Source organism: Polyodon spathula, chromosome 8 (assembly GCF_017654505.1).
Source record: "Polyodon spathula isolate WHYD16114869_AA chromosome 8, ASM1765450v1, whole genome shotgun sequence".
NCBI lineage: Eukaryota > Metazoa > Chordata > Actinopteri > Acipenseriformes > Polyodontidae > Polyodon > Polyodon spathula.
In genome coordinates, this window is record NC_054541.1 from 32,385,724 (window position 1) to 32,405,767 (window position 20,044).

General features: G+C 36.2%; 1 protein-coding gene across 1 annotated transcript in view; it reads right to left on the reverse strand.

Moving 5' to 3' along the window:
- grm8b (glutamate receptor, metabotropic 8b) overlaps nucleotides 1-20,044 on the reverse strand; it is a 171,971-nt gene that overhangs the window by 25,936 nt on the left and 125,991 nt on the right. Inside the window, exons 7-9 of the mRNA XM_041257610.1 lie at nucleotides 19,535-19,735; nucleotides 1,402-1,541; nucleotides 107-1,042 (exon numbers count right to left, since the gene is read on the reverse strand). Coding sequence (XP_041113544.1) covers nucleotides 107-1,042; nucleotides 1,402-1,541; nucleotides 19,535-19,735 — 1,277 coding nt within the window. The remainder of the gene's footprint in view (nucleotides 1-106; nucleotides 1,043-1,401; nucleotides 1,542-19,534; nucleotides 19,736-20,044) is intronic.

Below are 20,044 nucleotides of genomic sequence, written 5' to 3' on the forward strand. Positions count from 1 at the left end.
GAGGTTTCCCCATTTTTTTTTTTTTTTTTTTTTGTTTATTCAATCAACCCTAATTTCTAACCACATGAGCAGAGGCTAATTTAAAAGTTATTTTAAAGCTACTTACCCTTTCTGCAGACTGTGCTGTACCAAAGAATATTGGTATGAAAGCTAACCAAATGATGCATGTTGTGTACATAGTAAATCCAATAGGTTTGGCTTCGTTGAAGGTCTCTGGCACGCCTCTTGTTTTAATAGCATAAACAGTGCATGTGACCATCAAAAGAATACTGTATCCAAGAGAACATATGAGGGAAAGGTCTGAAATGTCACACTTCAGGACCCCTCTGGCGTTCTTAGGATCTGGTGTTCTCTGCTCCCCAAAGTCCACTAGGATATGGGGAGGGTCCACGGCAAACCAGATGAAGACACCCAGCAGCTGAAAGGAGATGAGGGCGAATGTAATGACAAGCTGGGAGGCGGGGCTGATAAACCTGGGGGCACTGACAGATTTCTTTCCTTGCTCAAAGATGCGATGGATCCTGTTGGTTTTGGTCAGCAAGGCAGCATAGCTGAAGCACATGCCGAGTCCTAAGAAGATACGCCGGAGAGAACACACGCCAGTGTCAGGGGTTGCGATCATGAGAAAAGTGATTGCGTAACAGAGGAATATACCAGTCAACAGCACGTAGCTCAGTTCCCTGCCTGACGCCCTTACAATGGGTGTGTCATTGTAACGCACAAAGGTCACAATAGCAAAGGTAGTGGCAATGATCCCCAGCATGGAAAGGAAGACAGGCACAATTGCCCAAGGGGAATGCCATTCCAGCTTGATTATGGGAATTGGTTGGCAGCCTGTGTGGTTCTCATTGGGCCTCTCTTCATAGGGACACAATTCGCAGGTGAACTCATTCACCTGGTAGTGATAGCCTTCACAGCGCTCGCAGTGCCAGCAGCACGGTACTCCTTTTACAGTCTTCTTTCTTTCACCAGGCTTACAAGGAAGACTGCAGACAGAGACTGGAACAGAGGGATCCCCTCTAGTCCACTGCATATCATTCCGCTGTAGCAACAAAAACAAATAATTAGTTACAGCTTTCACCTCATTATCTAAACACATTTTGTGTAGTCTTATATAGCTCAGCATATATTGTAAGGATATTCAATGTTACCTTAATTATGGGAAGAACACAAAATAATTAGAACTGCCGGATGATTTTGTATATTTAAATGTCTATTTTATTTAGGTAACATCATCCACTGCTTCTCAGTCATATCTGATGTACAATACTGTGTGTGTTTTCTTTTTTTTTTTTTTTTAAAGAGATAAAAAATATGCTTGCTTGACAGCTGGATAAAAGTAATTTATTTAAACTTTTAAGCTGATTTATTATGCAATATTGTGAAGAAAAAAAATCTCACGTTTAAGTAAAGTTGGTCAGCCCAGTGTCCAATAACCTTGTATTCTGCCTTAGACCTATTGGTGATTTGATACTGGAAAATGTCATAGCGTCCAGGAGCATCTCCATTCTCATTGAAAACGACAGGGGTTCCTGCACTTCCTGTTGATTACAACAAAACAAAAACAAAAAACAGATTGGTTCAAAGGGCAAGGCAACACTCACATTGGTAGTGTGGGCAATGTGGTAATGGTTGACAGTTTGAACTGGGGGAGTGATTTAGACAGTTTTGGTTCAGGATCTCTCCTTCCAGGCCACCAGAAGATGTCCTCAAATGTAAGACACTGATGGTGTCAGAGGTCAACCAAGGCTGGGTAGAGGGGCAGAGGAGGGGAGAAAGAACTTCAGGACATTTTTGGAGTAGTCAGGCACTGTATTTCAGCAGCAGCTTAACTAAGATGACCTTCAAACCAGTAATTTTAATAATAGGAACCTACTGTTCAGCTCGATGCAGTCTGGACAGTCTGTCCATTTTAGTGTTGGAATTAGAGGTTTTTGGATGCCCTCACATGACCTTGGACTTAACTCTGCACTTTTAGCTTCATCCCATGGTAAACATGTTTAAACAGTACGGTGCATTCAACCACAATCAATAATGCGAATCAGCAGAAAGCTGGTTCATCAGTTAACTTTTTGAAAATTCAGTGGGTATGAGACTGAGTTTACAAGTTAGGTTCTGGTAAAATTCTTATTTACTCCTAATCTCTTTAACAAGGTACATTTCATGTGTTGTATTTCAATGAATCAATTTTTTCTCTTACATTTGTCCCATGACAAATACAAGCAACAAGGCTGTAAAATGTTGCACTGTAGTTTATACTAATGTAAATGTATAGAACCAATATGACTACTGCTACTAATAAAAATAATAATACCAATAATCTAACAATAATGTATGTATTTTATTATACAGTGAAATCAGTACAATTTCCACACATACAGTTGCACAAGAGCAATTGCCTTCTTTCTAACTGAATGTCAGTATATACTATTTTAATGAAATTAACTACTGGGTATCACAATGCTGCTCATGAGAAACTGATTAGCTGTAGGTAAGTTCCACTGTCTAATTTAATCATGGTGGCTATTGTCATTTTACTCTGTACAGTTAATTTGCTGCATAATGTAAATTGTGTTTGTTTCTTTCTTGTGTTTAATTGTATATACTTGGAATATTCCTGGAAACCTTGCGGACACAAATTTGAATTAAAAAGGGCAGCAACAATCTATTAGACGTAATCTAACAGTGATGTTGTAGTTAATGACCAAGGCAGCCTTAGATAAAACTGAAAAAGCATTTTCAAGTACCATATAACTAAAAAAAAAAAAAACTTTCAATAAAAGGTGATATTTTATTTATGAATACAACACGTAAAACAGATTACACTGGCTACCTAGAGGTATGATCCTGGGAAAGGGATGTAGACCGAGGCAAATTGGACTCCCCTACTGAAACAGCACTCTGAGCAAAAACTATAGAGGTACATAACATGGCAGGAGATAGCACCAGAGAACTGAAGACAGAATGGATAGAAATGAGAGTAGATAAAGATGTAGTAAATGCAAAATGATTTTACCATAGCATGACCGTACAGGCAAGGTGGTGTGTTATTAATGGACATATTTGGCATATTTGTCTCTTTTAAAGAAAAAGAAAATATGTTACAATAACTAGCAGATGTTGGAGTCCTTAGGTTGGTTGTTTCTAATTTGTCAATGCCATTTTGACAAACAGTAAGAACATTAGAACATTTACAAATGAGAAGGCCATTCAGCCCATCTAAGTTTTTTCTAATTCCGAGTAGCTGATTGAGCTCAAAACTTTGTCAAGTTGGGTCTTAAAGGAGTCAAGTGATTCTGCCTCAACAATATGACTCGGTATCCCTTTCCATACCCTCACCACTCCCATCTTCCCTCTGTTCTAAGTCTAGCTCCACTTAATTTTCAACTGTCCTCTGGTCCTGGTTTTTATACTGCACTTAGTAGAGAATTGGTTAGCGTTAAATATGTCAACTCCTTTTAAGATTCTTCTTTGTTCTAGCCTAATTACATGTAGCTCTTTCAGGAAATCTTCATAGCTCATTGTAAGCCCTGGGATTAGTCTGGCTGCTCTTCACTGGACTCCCTCCAAGGCCACAATGTCCATTTGGCACTGTGTTGACCAGAACTGGACACAGTACTCTAGGTGCGGTCTCACCAGTGCATTGCACAACTTCATCATAGTCTCTTGGAGTTGTACTCTACACTTTTAGTTTTATACCCAAGCATCCTTTTTGTCTTTTTGATTGCTTCCCTGCACTAGTCTGGTTGCTAACAGCGATGCTATTTCAACACCAAGATCTTTCTCTTGGTGAGCCTGTTCCAGTTCTACACATTTTTGTGACCTACACTTTACATGTGTGGGTAGTCAGCAATGTCCAGGACAGATGTTGAATTTGCTGCTGTACATAATTGGCAGCAAGCAATCTGTGCTGATATTGCTAGGACTTTAAGTAATGCTCCTACTGCCATGTAATGACAGAATGCAAAATTGCATAGTATCTGTATTAAATTATATATTACATTTCTAAAAGACCATAATGTATTATTGTGGGTATAGTTTTTTGTATTTTAGTAGTTAGGAACATGCTACTCTGGATAACAAGGCACAAAGCTCCTAGTCATATGAGAATTACATTTTGGTAAACCTGATTTCCACTGCAAATTACTCTAAAACAAATGCCAGACAAATGCCAGCTTTTCATTTACTGTATATGCATTTGATAAGCCTGATTTGACTTTCCAACTGGATGCTGTACCATGAATTTTTTTTTTTTTTTAATGTTACACGTGATTTATTTGCCAGAAATTCCTGTTGCATCTCCCAAATGGGCTACATAACAATACATGCTTGCACCATGTTGATAAAGCTCCTTGGCTTGAATTACTAACTGCAGACAAATTAGATATGTTCAATGAATGCTGCAATACGTATTATATTACAAAATCGTCACTAGCAACTGAAGGCCACTCGAGTTAATAGATCATTAAATTGAGTTCAGATAACATGCATTAAGTTAGAGAACCTAGCCTTGAAAATATTTTTTTTTTCCCATTGATCCACAGTTATTGATTCTGGCTTTGAAATCTCTGTGGATTTAAAGAGTGGTAGTGAAACATTTTTATTGGCATCAGAAAAAAGAAATGCCATTCATTAATTTGAACAAACAGCTTTACAGCTGCATATAAAAGAGGGAATGTGCACAGCCAATGGAGAATAATACATTGCAGACCAATAACTTTAATTCAGGATGAATACTATGTCCATTAAATGGATTGTATAACTGTCCAATGCACTATGTGGGTGCCCTTCATTGAAACTGAGCATTAAACATGACATTCTTTACACTACATTTATCAATATTATACCAAACCACTGTGTTGTGCAAGGAGTACTTTATCCATGATTGAAGAAATGTATTAAGGTAGTGCCAAATTAATCATTATGTGCATACTTTGTTACAGCACACTGATACACCAAAGAAATGCTGGCATCTGCCAACCACTATCCCACCACAGAGCTTTGCAGTTAAAACTTTGATTATTAAAAATTCTCCTTTCTAAAATGATCAACCTGTTGTTATCTTTATCCTCTGCTGTGCATAACTCTCTGAGTGGTGTGACATTTCTGATTTTGCTTTAGAACAGATTTAAATCATGTGGGTGCTTTACAGAGCAGAAGTAAACTCTGTGTGAAGCTTTTTGATGATGACACTTGGAATTCCACAAGGAGAGCCATAGTAAAACAACCCTTCAGCTGATCACTTGACTTCTATTTCCTAATTTTATTTGTGCTTAATGAAAATTGAAATCCATTGTGGCTTTGGGGTTCAGACATTGTGGTTCAGACATTTAGGTGTGTATTATCATGTTGACCTTGAATTCATTTCTTTTATTTGAAAGCAACAAAAAATGTGTTTAGTTTGATCTTAAATTTAATGAACAATCAGAGAAGAACGCAGAAGATATTCTCACTTGTTCTTAAAGTTATATTAAGTCATTGTGCAGCTCATGTGTAGGTCAGATTTGTAGGTCATCACATGTGCACATTATACACACACACACACACACACACACACACACACACACACACACACACACACACACACACACACACACACACACACACACAGGGCAAAACAAGTTTCTGTAAGAGGTCATCCAACAGCCAATTTCTTTGGGGGCTGAAAATCAAGCCAGCAAAAGAGAAGAGACGCTCAACAGGAGCAGAGGAAGGGAGAATGGTATTAAAGTGTGTAAACAGCTTCTTTAGGAAAGGGTATTGCTCTAAAGATGCCACATCCTTCCTTGGGTCTTCAAGAAAATGAAGGATATCCAACTCAGCTTTGTTGCTTCTTGTTGAGGGAGTACATCTTTGCTACACATAAAAATAAAGAAGTCATCTTCTACCTCTTCAAGGGGACTCCCACTAGAAGATTCTGATACAAGACTCAGCTCTTCAGCTGCCTGAAGCATTAGTTGGTCCAATCTTTTGGTGTCTTCAAAAAAACAGTGTGGTAGCTGGCGCATCTTAAAAAACGGATGTGTAATTGTTACCAAAATTGACTCATTAACATCAGTCTTCAGTTCCAGAAAACTGCAGAATCATTTCTGGAATCCAGATATGATTGCTTGCAGTAAATGGGAACAGTGGTGTAGGTTGATGTCCTGCAATGTTTCTAATTTTGACCTCACAGCAAAAAGAGTAGGGATGAGATCCCCGTAGTAGCAGGTTTCCTGACTCTGAAGGTGATCTATTGCAGTGGCAATGGGCTTCAGCACACAGCTGTACTCATCAAGGAAGTCTAATTCCACTTCCTTAAAGCTCGAAGCTGGAGCTCTTCCATCAGCTGAGGAAGTTTCTCCCAAAGATTAATTAAGAGGTTCAAGCTGTCATATAATGAATTCCATCTCGTCATGCATGGTGTAGTCAGCCAACAGGTCTCATTTAAAACAGAAAGGAACGTGTTAAAAACATGTTAATTGTATGATGACATTTTCTGCTTTGTCTTTGCAGTTTTTCAGTACCAATCAATGATAACGAAAAAGTGTTTAGGCAGGAAATGTCACCATGCAATTAACATGTTTTTAACGGGTTCCTTTCAGTTATAAGCAATATGCCCATCAGCTTACAACAAGTTAAAGGGGAAATTTGGAAATACAATTATTCAGAGCAACTTAAAGGGTTTGCCTACCTGGATTACTATTTACCATACTTAATAACTACTTCAGAAGGAAATTCCTGTTTCTGCAATCAGGGCAGCATCTAAACAGACCTCAAAAAAGCTGATTAGTGTGGTTCATTTATTGCACACAATCAAAAGATATTTAACAGATTTCATCACCTTAATAGTAATAGTTTAATAGTAGAAAGTCCTAGTATCATTAATCATGGCACACTAATGATCCAAGCAGAAACTGCAATAAAAAAAAATATACAAAACAAATACCATGTCATTTTAAATGGTAAGAAATCCAATATTTTGAAAAAAATACATTCTATGAAGTAACCATTTAATAAATAGAAATATTGAGATATGTAATGTTTTCATACAGGAAGGGCCTGATTTGCAGATTGGTTCACAGACGGTTTGGCATGTCCCTTTTGTGCTATAAGTCATTAGATCATTTTGCATGGAAGGCCTCGGTTGCAAGGGTGTGCGGTTCTTTGATGGACCCTGTAGCAGGAGAGAACTGTGCTGACTCTGCTGGCGTGTTCACAGAACTGCAGGAAGAGGGCGGCAGTCGTCCAACAACCACCTGTGAGTCATGGCAGTGACACGGGGAGGTGGGAAAGTGGGTGTGTGGACTTTCCACCTCTCTGAATGGCTGAGAGGCGAGTCTTGGGAGATTGCTAGCCCTATAAAAAAATGCTCTGCTGTTTCCTCAGGTCTGCCCTCTTAGATACGCTGTGTGTACGGAAGCACTGATCGAGGACCGAGAAACCAGCTGGGAGAAACATGGCAACGAACAAGGCAGAGAGTTACAGCGGGGAACCCTTAGGCAGACCCCGAAGTATTGTTTAGAGCAGGCAGGGAGCCGCTAGAGTAGGTCGGTGATCCGGGTCGTGCGGGTAGCGGCGACTGGGATAACACTGCCGAGTGCAGCACCTTTTATTTGTAGTTTTATTAGTGTGTTATTTTTCCTTGTTCTTTTTGCCTTCTGTTTTCATTATTATTTCTTTGAGCACCTGCGAGTGCGCCTGCAGTGAATTCGTTTACCAACTTTGGTATTTCCGTGGTGCTGTCTATCATCTTTGATAGGCAGCCCACGGACAACAGTGCCCTCTGTCGAAAAATAAGAACTGTCCTAAAAATAAAACTGGGCACCTGGGTGGTGTTCCAAGTACAACTGTTCTGTCTCATGTGTCAGTGAATTACCCACCACCCTTCCACAGACCCAGAGTCAATTAAAATGTGTTTGCCCACTAACGATGGGAATGAGAATACAGAGATGGGAGCCCAGCTAAGTTTTTGCAGGTATCAAGTAAAGACCCTGGTCGCCCACACCTCTGGTGTAAAACGTTGGCTGCACAGGCCTGTTGTGGTGTTCACAGAGTCACTTCAAACTGAGCCAGGAGGAGAATTAGAATCTTGCTGGGAACAAGCTGACTTATTAGATATGGATTGGATGCTATAGAATGAAATATATTGTTAATAGTAATGTTGTAGGATTCTGTATTTTGTATCCTAGGTTCGATTATAGTACAAAAAAACAAAAGTATTTAAATAAATAAGAAACCTAATATAATAACTTTAGTAAATAAATGAGGATGTTAGTGAATATCAAAGTAAAAGCAATGTTGGAGGTGACTCATTGGTTTTGGCCAATGAAGCTGTAATTTTTTGCTGGTCAGCAGTTTAAAAGCCAAGATCCTCTCTATAATGATTTATCTTGTTAAAATTAATGAACGAAATACCTTTCAGAGTTATCTCATTAATATTAACAAACAAAATAACTTTCAGATAACAGAAGGTAGGAGTTTATATTAAATATATATATATATATATATATATATATATATATATATATATATATATATATATATAAACAGAAATTAATTAGAACCTGGCAAGAAGAAATGGGGGCACAGAGCATAGGATGGTTTTACTGAATTAAGCTAAAGATTGGTTTAAAATAATGAGTATTAGAAAATGCTTATGGTAGTGTCTCATATTTATCAACACTAAAATTGGCAAAATGAGAGATTGTTTTAAAACCTGCTTCAACTGGATGTTGTATGAACAGAAAAAAAGGTCAGACATAGTTCAATACTAATAAGAATACTATTACATTAATGGTAGCCTGCATTTAGCTGAAAATAGCTGGACCTTCCACTAAAAGCTTAAGCAACTTCAAAACAGGTCAATGGGGTAAAATAATATTACAATTTCTAGGAGTGACTGTTATACTGAAGTAACGTAATTAGAAATACATCTTATAATGCCCTTTGGGGTTAAACTGTTGAAAGAACATATTGAGAGTTCATTATAACAGATGCTTGACATTGACAATGTTGTGCAATAACTGTTAAAACACATTGTGACGGAAAGATGAGTTCTGGTGATGAATCTTCCTCCCGACCTGTGAGGGTGCTAAAGAACGAGAGGAGAAGTATCTGGAAGGGCTGGCTTGACAGTTCGTTTCCGGGTCAGGGAAGTGGGTCAGCCTGGAAAGAAGCGCGACTCTGTTGTAAGACCGTATTGATTTGAAAGGTAAACGAGAAGCAGCTGCAAGTAATAAGGCAGCTGCAACCATTTACCTAGATATCATGCAGGATTACATATAGGGGCCAGGGTAACGCTGATCTTTTCCTTCGTTTGGGTAAACGTTCGGAGAGAGAAGGAGCGAGAGAGGAGCTCTCGTTGTTACAGAGAATTACGTGTTGTGTTTGTTTGTAATTGTCTGCGTTTTGCACCACCAGACAGTTAACTCACCTATCCGGAGCTGTCGACCAGGGTCAGCACAATCCGGATCACCACTGCACGGAACCGTCACGAAATACAGTGTCTTCACCCACCACAAGCACGTCTGCACTCACCCAGGACTGGTGACCGTGTGTTCGTTTTGTTCAGGACTGTGCCCTATTATTGCTATCCCCGCGCTTTACACATTGTTGTGTATAGCCAGGGATTTATTATTTAACGGTCACCAGACCTGGATTATAAATAAAAGCACCTTTTCACTGGAAACTGTTGTCTGCCTGTCACTCCTGCATCGCATCACCGCTATACCTGTTCCCCTTCACTAGTCACTTTGCCACACACATTTAAGATAATGGTCATTTAATTTAATCAATTTAAGAATGAATTCAGTTTTTTTGTCTCCAACTTAACAAAAAGTCCTGGACAATTTCCTCCTGCCTCTCGTCCTCCAGCCCAAAGCATTAACTATCTCAAAAATCTGTTTTCTACCCTAGTTCCTCTCTCTTCCGAGAAGACCATCGGCCCTACTACCACTCTCGAACTCCTCGGAATAACCCTCGACACCATTAAGTTCGAACCCTGCCTCCGTCCCTCAAAACTCACCCGCATCTTAATCATCTGATTGCTTCTTTCCAAAACTCAAGAACCACCTCAAAGCATAAACTTCTCTCTCTCCTGGGCCACTTTAACTTCGCAATCTGCATTATCCTGCAAGGGAACTTCAGCAACAAACATGCACCTGTTTACAGACGCCTCCCACTCGGCTTCAGTGGTAAATATGGACTGGAGAGGCGGGCTACAGCGGAAAATTATTGACCCGACTGTTACTGATAGTGGACTATAATGCCCGAAGTTGCACCCTGGAGGTAACAATAGTCTTCCCGAGAGGCATTTAATTTTCCACTAAGAGCTGAGTCTGCAGTACATATTTCATATATGAGTGAGTCAAAATAATATGCGTCAAGGTTGGATAGTAAATATGGCTTTACATACTGTAAAGCCATTAATATTTACAAGCCTTTTATTATGCATTTTTTGTGTAAAAAAAAAAAAGTAAACATTTTTGGCACAAATATCTTATTGCTGTACATATAATGTAGTAATATTTCTGGAGCAAAATTTTTTTATGTTTTATGAGTGTGATTTGCCAAAAATTTTGGTCAAAAATATTTATGGCTTTACAGTATTTTGTTTAAATATAGCTGATACAGCATAAATAAATAACTAAACAACATAAATAAATAATAGAAAATGTTTTGGAAGTTCATACTGCACGTTTTTTCTTTCTTTTGTGGTATGTTTTGTAATTCACTTTCTGTTAAGTCATACAATCGCCATTCAGCAGTTTTTTTATTCAGCCATTTTATCTTGTTATTAGGAGTGGAGATGGAGGGTGTTCCTTTGAAAAGGGGTGGGGGGACTGAACCAATCACATGACACTTGGAGACTATTGTTGAATGGTGTAAGGATGCTAGGGCAATAGTTCAATCTATTTTTCCTCCTATGGTGAGGTTTTAACCAATCACAGGCCAGAATTTCCAACACATGTGTGTTTGTGTGTGTGTAATAATAATTGTGATTAAGACCATTTTTTATTGTAAGAATAAATCAGAAAATCCTCTTCTTTTGATAATATTTCTACTTTTTTAGAAATAGTTTTCCGACAAAACCCCCAGAAAATCATGTTTGAATTTATTTCTTGTGTTTTACAGTTATTTTTTGCGACTGTCGGTGAATAAATATCTAACACATGTGTTTTTCTTTATTTGAACGGAGATAATGACTTAATTGTACTTGTAATGAATAGTGAAGCTAAACTCTGTGGAATAAAGTCTCTGGACAACGTAAGGTACTGTTTGTGATTCAGCACTGACTTCAATAACTACCCTTCATTTTGTTGGCTCACTAAATTCCAACAGTGACATTGAATCGACATGACCTAAAGGGAGTGTAGTTCTGAAAACATGAGCTGTCACATTTTCACTGGTATGATTGACTTAGTGTTGACAAGCATCCCATTTATATGCTCAGTGTCCAGGTTTCTTAAATGTAATAGTAGTTTAGTTTCCAATTACCCTCTAATTTTCCTGTTTTATTTTTACCTTTTATATCAGTTTATATCAGTTAATAAACCATTTTCTTCATCTGAAATATCTATTCTTAAACCACAATACGTAAAGCCTTCTCAGTAGCTGATATGAAATCACAATGATTTATCAATGAAGCTTTATCTCTGGTTTCAAAACCATAAACTCTACTATTTTATTGTTTAATTTGTGACATTTGGGAATAGTAACACCAGAATTTACATTTTTTGAACTGTAACCCTAATATAATCTAATTAACACATATTCACATAGAGATGTTGAAACCACCAAAGACTAGAACAATTTTATGAATATAAAACATTAATTTATAAACAAACAAAAAAACCTGAATGGACAGAGCCCCATGTTTTAGTGGCAGCAGTCACACAAATGAATTTTGAATAAACCATCTTGCAGATTCAAGAAAGAAACATGATTAAATTAAATTGGCAATAGCTAAAGTGTGCTAAAGCTGGGAACAATATGCAGCCAACCGTACCAAGAACATGTGCTTAGCTCAATGCACTAAGAGTCTTTTACATTTTCCTAGACTGGCAGAAATGTCCAATTTTACTCTTCCGGGCTTCAGGGAGCAAAAGACAGTGGGCAGGTAAATGGAAATGTTCCAATTACTGTAGTGTGAAACCATCAGAGCAGCACTGAGTAGACAAGGTGGAGTTGTCAATAGACACTAATGTTGAGTAGAATGCTATAAGAGACAAGTATGTGCTTTAGATATAAAGCTTGAAAAGGAAAAGTGATAAAAAAGAAGCTTTTCCTCATATATCAACACAAAAGATAAATACACCATTGGAATACATGTGTCAAATCTGGGTTTAAGATTATATTATATATATATATATATATATATATATATATATATATATATATATATATATATATATATATATATATATCTTAAAACTCCAATATATTTAAGAGTGAGTCTGTGTATCTCTGAGACTGAAGTGCACTCCCACGGTATGTATCCATGAAGAATAAATTTAAGTCTTAAGACTCAAAGGAATAAGATCAAGATTTAAGGAATTTAAAAAGCTTCTAAAAAAGCCTTTAAAAGAATGGATATCCTTATAAATCACATAGTTTTGGCATGTTCCATTTCACTCTTACAAAAAAAACTGGAATTCTCCATTGAACACTATTATACTGTACATAGATTACCAAGGAATTCTACAATATATAGTATTGGTCCAATACAAAATCAATAGGCATTAATTAGACCTATTATTATTATTATTTATTATTATTATTATTATTATTATTATTTATTATTATATTATTATTATTATTATGATTATTATTAGTAGTAGTCATAGTAGTAATATGTATTTGTTTATTTATTTATTTGCAGACACCATTATTCAGGGTGACATACAGTTGTTACAAAGTATCACATTACAGTTAATAGCAGTTATAGAATACAATAAAATCTGTGGTAAGAGCAAGCAAATTCAAAAATAAAAAAATACAGTAAGTAATTATGTTTGAGAGCAATTATGACTAAGAGCAGTTAAACTTAAAAATATTTGGTTATAAGAGTCAAGTCCATTAAGGGCAAGAAGTAAATACAATAAATGGATAAGAACGATTTCAAATAAGAGCAAATTACAAAAAAGGTTTTATTGTTTAGGTGCTTCGTATTTTTTAAGTAAGCAATAAGGCATGACAGGGTGTGGGATATACTCAAATATCCACACGCGCCAGGTGTGTTATCAGTCACGAGGCGAAGCCAAGGGTGTGTGGATATTAGAGTATATCCCACATCTTGAACTGCCTTATTGCACTTATAAAATAGATCAAACAACATTACAAAAAATAAATAAAAAAGGTAAAAACATGTTTTTATTAACAAAAAAAGTAATGTTTATTAAGTATCCTTCCACCTCTGCCTGAACTTAGAAAAAATAGTCCCTTAAAACATTAAAAAAAAAAAATAAAAAATGCATTAATTAAAAAATAATTTCAGATGTTGAATTGAACATTGCCATTGAAAGTACAATTTTGATTCATGACACTTCTTGTAATTCTTGGTTAATTCATTACATTTTAAAGTAAAATATTACAGCCCATTTTCATCATGACACAGCACAAATGAGTCTGCCTTTAAATCACGCAGCACAAATAAGACTGCCTTTATTTTAAATCACACAGACCCTTCACAAGACCTGCAATAGTATCAGATGAGAGTGTGTTTTTTTTTTTAATAATCCTTTGTTATCCGTGGTAGTAACAGGAGGTATCCATAACAGATTTGTTCTACTTAGAACCTTCCCAGTGGCGAGAAAGACGTTATTTGCATGGAATACCCGGTTACTTATCAAACTGACTGCAATTTATAGCTTGGTAACGTGGAGAACTACTGGACCAGTGTTAAGAAACACTTTTAAACAATGCAGGGCACAGCAGAAAACATGGTAACATTGTACCTGGACACATTTAAAAGGTATGGCAGGAACTGTGGAGATGAATTTATAAATGTTCAGCATCAGATCACACAGCTGTGCAGGGGGTGGGTTCAGTGGCAGCAGGCAGGCAGACTGAAGAACGGACAGCGGGAGCAACGGCAACAAAACATATTTTAACCCCAAAGGCTCTTTTAAGAGGGACCCAAATATTTTGTGAAAAGCTAAAAGTTTAAGAGATTTAACAATTTATTTTCAAAATGGGATCGGGAAACGTCGTAGTTCAAGGAAAAGGAACAGAGCGATCAGAATAGCGAGTTTTGAATTTATTTGAATACTGACTTTTCTTTTTTTCATTACTTTAATTAATCATTGGTGTCCAATTCTGATTCATTCAATATCTCATGTACACTTTGGTTTCCCAAAAGTTCAACATTTACATAAGTCTCGTCGGTCATGTTTATTGCGATAAATTCCAATATGTCTGCCGTTTTTCTTTTTAAATTCTAGTGTATGTATATCTGCCAGTGATTTGCCCATTTTTGAAAAAAGTGCCAACCCATGGTGATATGCTGTAATATCAACACCCCCATGTGACCTATTTTGACTAATCAGGATAGAGTATTTAAAATACCCATTTTATAATCAAATATGAAGCATCACCTTATTATGGTTTAAAAGTTATATTTAGAACCTTCAGTACAGGAGACAGGAACTTGATGTGATTAGGGATTTCTGCTAATGCCAGAATTAAGATTCATTTTACCAACCCAATAAAACCAAAAATGGCATTTTATTTTATAACATGACATTTTTTCTATACTATAGTAAAACCTTGATAAATTATTTAGCTTCTTGGTACCTGTCATTGAACATAATATTACAGTGCAATATTAATACCATATTTATCTACTGACTCTCAACATCTAATAATAGAACTATATAGATATATATATATATATATATATATATATATATATATATATATATATATATATATATATATATGTGTGTGTGTGTGTGTGTGTGTGTGTGTGTGTGTGTGTGTGTGGCGTGTGTGCTGGTGGGTCGTGGGAGGGGGTGTGTGTATGCGTGTGCCAGTGCGTGTGTGTATGCGTGTGCCAGTGCGTGTGTTTTATGGTTCAAGTGTAAAATCAGGAAATCTATAAATCAGTAAATGTGTAAATTAGCCAGCTCAGCGGTCAATGGATAAAATAACCGAGGATATGGTACTTATAATGCTAAAGCATTCGAGGTGAATTCGGAAATAAAGTAACATCAGGGAGCTTAATGGCAAAAAAAAAACAAAAAAAAAAAAAAAAAACTGAATCTGTAAGATCTTTTACTATATTAAATAACAATAATAATAATAATAATAATAATAATAATAATAATAATAATAATAATACATGTATTTAGCAGAGACCGTGTATTAATGTTTTCTCCTCTATACAGACGTGATTTGAGACAGTGTTCTGGTTTTATTTCAGTGATTTTATCCCCCTTGTCTTTCGCTTTATGTAAAAAACAAAAAAAGCACTTTCACGATTTTTATTTTAAAATTGACCATAGGGCAAACATTAGGTATGGTATTAGTTACATCTCTTCAGCAAAACTCATGCCTCTACTAAGTGTGATTTACTATTATTAAGTTGAAGTCATTTAGAAATAAAAGTATAACCTATGTGCACGCAGGCTTTGATTTCAGTGAAAATCATACATTGTGCTACATGATTTTGCCGTCAAAACATTATTTTGTATTGTGAATTGTTGTTGCCAGACAGTGATCGTGGGTATATGTAAAAGAGATTGTTTAATACCATCTCCTTAATTATTTTATACACTGACTGCTGAGCTCACCAGTCAATCTACAGATGTACGTCAAGCATCTGTAAAAAGTAATTAATGAAAGAGCTATAATTATCTCATAAAACAAGCTGATAATTGAAGTCCAATTAATATTATGAGACAAGTGCAATCTTACATGCCTATTTGAAATACATCACTGTCACAGACCTGACAAACAGATACAAAACCACTTGTAAAGCTAAGGAGTAAGTTTCAAATTTGTGACAATATGTTAAATACCTGTCAGCTGTCATACATTTTACACGTAACTGTCCTCTAGCTCTAATATCCATCTTAATAACTAAATCCCACATATGACAGGTTTCTTTTTTTTTTTTTTTTGCATGCTTACTGAAGGTATTAAACAAATGTTCATTTTAAATGAGGCAGAATAATCGGTTATAAAGTACAGAACAGAACAGAACCCAATAAAACCTATAACAAACGGAACCAACAACTTTCAACACTGTCGCACTAGTTTTCTAGATTTTGGAAATTCCAAAGTATGGAATGCCTGGAGGGGTAGGCCAGTACCAGTTTGGTATGATTGACAGCGGTCCATGGCTCAAAATGAGTCACATTCAAGGAAAAAATGGAATTTTTCTGAGACAGAAGTATATACTAATCTTAAAACAGCTCAATCTGTTTTTGCTGTACATTCTTTATAAATATATACTACAAATACAGTATAAAGTTGAGATAGACACACTTATTTATTGTCACTGTTAAAACCACTGAAATATCAGCACTGAGCAGAACTTCATTCAGCTTACTCAATAACATCTCAGCTTACTGTCCTTAAAGAGTAAGTAGCGGGTTTCCAAAAAATATAGCGTTATACGTCCCCACATGCTGCCACAACTGTTTAAATAATGTTTCTTTTCCTTGTTAATGTCCTGACAACTTTTAAATTTAAAGTCTGTTACAAAACTTTTTCAAAATTCAACTCCAGTGTGCTGGGGTTTGAGATCTGTACTCTAAATCACTGCAGGAAGAGCTATAAAAAAAAAAAAAACATAACAAGTGCTCTGGCTTTTCTGTTCTGTACCACATCATGGATCGTTATTGCTCTGTTACCTGTTTGACAATATGGGCACTAATCCTTACACGATCAGTGCACTAGAGCAGACATTTTGAAAAGAGCTTTGAAACAGACTTAAAAAAAAAAGGACAGGGTTATTTTTTTCAGGAATAATAGCGCTACTATCATAGTACACAGCATCTATTTACTTTGTAAATGTAGACATAATGTCAAAACGTTTTTAGTATTTATTCATTTGAATTATGCATAATAAAACATCATTGTTTGCTATGTATAGGGCTGGAGAGTCCCTTGAAAGACAATAGAGTCCCCTTGGAGACCATGGAGATCTACCTCCTTAGCTCCTTCTGTCAATGCACATATTGTAAGGCAAATGCAAACCATTTAAAATAATGGTAAAAGGTACTTCTGCACACTCTGATTGCACATTCTCATTCTCTGTCATACAATAGTGACTTCATATACAGTGTCACTGTAACTAATATAAAGGTTTCTGTGTACAGTGTTCAACCAATGGTTGATTTAAGGTTTACAAATCCAATTACACTTAGATTTCTAGAAATAACTTCCAGAGAATGGTTTTTTCACAGTGAGTTGTGCAACGAAAAAGAAAAGATCTTGTTGCCTTAAAATGAATACGACCTTGCAACCTTGCACTGATTAAACAGCCAAATGCCAGAGTTTATAGAAGACAAGTTGTGCTTTTTATTTATAAAAAGATCTTACACAAAATATGGAATTAACTTTGTAAAAACCTTAGATTATACAATTCAAGGAACAAAAGCATTTAATTTTATCCACAATAATGACATCCATGTTAATGAAAATGGAGGCAGCAGCATGGGGCTCCCCCTTGTTAACACTATACCTACCTTATAACAAGAACAAGAACCATGCTGCCTGTGGCAAAGTGCCCTGCCCCTGGGCTATTTATTTGTGTTGTATGTTGCATGTAGTGTGTCAATGTTGGTTTATTGTAGTTGGTACACAGGATATAATATGTGTTATGAACACAAGTGTTTTTAAAATGTATATTTGTATTTAGGCACAAGGACTGCACAGCACTTCACGTGCAGGTAAAATGTAATAATATGTGAGCACGGGAAATTGCACTAGATTAATTCACGTGCAGTTGTACCGAGACTCCAACTGAATGATTGATTAGCAATCGAGTCTCGGTACAGCTGCATAAAAGCAGCATGTTTTCACTCACTCAGGGTTGTGTGCTCGGTGAGTGGAGAACTGGTGTGGAGAGGAGGTAAAAACTAAAAGAAACAAAGTAAATAAATAACAATTGCTACTACATGCTGGATAACCAGCATGGTACTTGTTTGTGTCTGTTCGTCCACTCGTTTGTCTGTCTGTTTATTGTCTGTTTGTTTTGGCTACTCTGCCGTTTTATTTTACAAAGTATTTTTGTTCAAACCTTTTATTTTTCCGTATTTAATAAACTGTGCAGCAGCGCTTCCATTCGCCATTTCACTCACAGTGCTGTGTGTTCATTTTTGGCCTGACGTCACCACTAAAGCCAGCTTGTTCACACTGCCTTATAAATAGCAGAGCACAACAAATAATTTATTTAAATAAGTTGGTTAATAACCAATAAGTTGGTTCCTTGTCTCTCTGTCGGGGTGTAAGTGATTGGGTGCTACTGTACTTCATCAATGTGGGCATGAAAGCCATCCTCTGCTAGATATAATCCCTCTGCTGTGAAAAGTGCAGTAAGCTACAAATATGTATACACATAGGGGGGTGTTGCAATGCACCTCCAGATCTGTCCACAGAATCATCAAATCTCCCAACATATTTGGGGATTTAAATACTCTAACAGGATGTCAGGAATCTCAACCACAAAACATTAAGTTTAGCGATTTCTGCTGCCAAAACACCCTTTTATTAGTTGCTGGGAGAGAATAGTTGCCTACATATACAGTTATATAAGCCTGATACATGTATGGCCCTGTATGTGCACATGCAAAAAAAAAACAAAGCATACAACATGTCAGCTATTTTTTATTATCTGCAAAGCACCACAGTCATAGGTAATAATAATATAATAATAATAATAATAATAATAATAATAATAATAATAATAATAATAATAATAATAATAATAATAATAATACAAAGCAAATTTAAAAAAAAAAAACTCTGACCTGGAAATTTGGAGCATGCTTACTTAATTATAAGGCTACATATTAAGAAGATATAACCAGATGAAGATGTTTAGATTTAGTTCAACAGAAGTAAATGAATCTATGAACCATGAATATTAAATGAAGAGCTGACGGACATGAAAGTGTAATTTTTACTGACTGAGCGTACACACAACAATATGAACCCGTAAACCTCACTTATGCATCGCCGTAACCTAAATGAAATACGTAAGTACCACAAAAAGAGATATTTACGAATAAATTGATCTAAACGGTAGCAGGTTTAAATACCTTGCATGCATTATAAACTACCAAATTTGGACCTATTATTAATATTTAAATAATGGTTTTTGGATTCACCACTATTAACACCAATTGAATAGACACCAATATGTTCTAGTCACTAGTCGGTGTCTATTAGCACACTAAGTTCAATAATGTTAAATATATTATATGCAGCACTATTTGAATAAAACAATACATAAATACAACAACAGCCAAATGACCAATATATACTTAAATTTCAAGTTATATATTTGTTTTAAAAAAATGGATAAATATATGTTTTGACTTACCATTAAAGTTTACAGCCCGGATGCAACTAAGTAGCTCCTTTCCATCAATGTTGCTCATTCTTGGACAAAGACCAATATATCCAGGGCAGAGGTCTTTGTGCATTCTGTGTAACGAGTGAGCCATGGCGTACACAGCATCAATGACAAACTGCACTTTCCCTTCTTGCTCAAAACTGGAATCCCTCCCAATCTTTTCTAACCCTGGGAAAGAAAATACATATTTAAGTGTTTTTCTCACCGTGTAGCTGTGTTTTGTAGATTACATCTCTAATGCTTTTGTACTAGTAAGCAAATACCAAATTTCCCTTCTCTACATTATTATTTCGAATCTCCGGTTGTTTCATAACCACATCTTTTGGATCATAAAAGGAGGAGAGATCACTAATCTCTCACTGTCTCAACCTTGCAACTACTACTGTATCTCATAACGCACAGTAGTGTGTCAATCTGTCTATTCCTCTTATTCATGCTTAAAGCTGCACACTGTTCAGCAGCACTCCATTGGTGAGC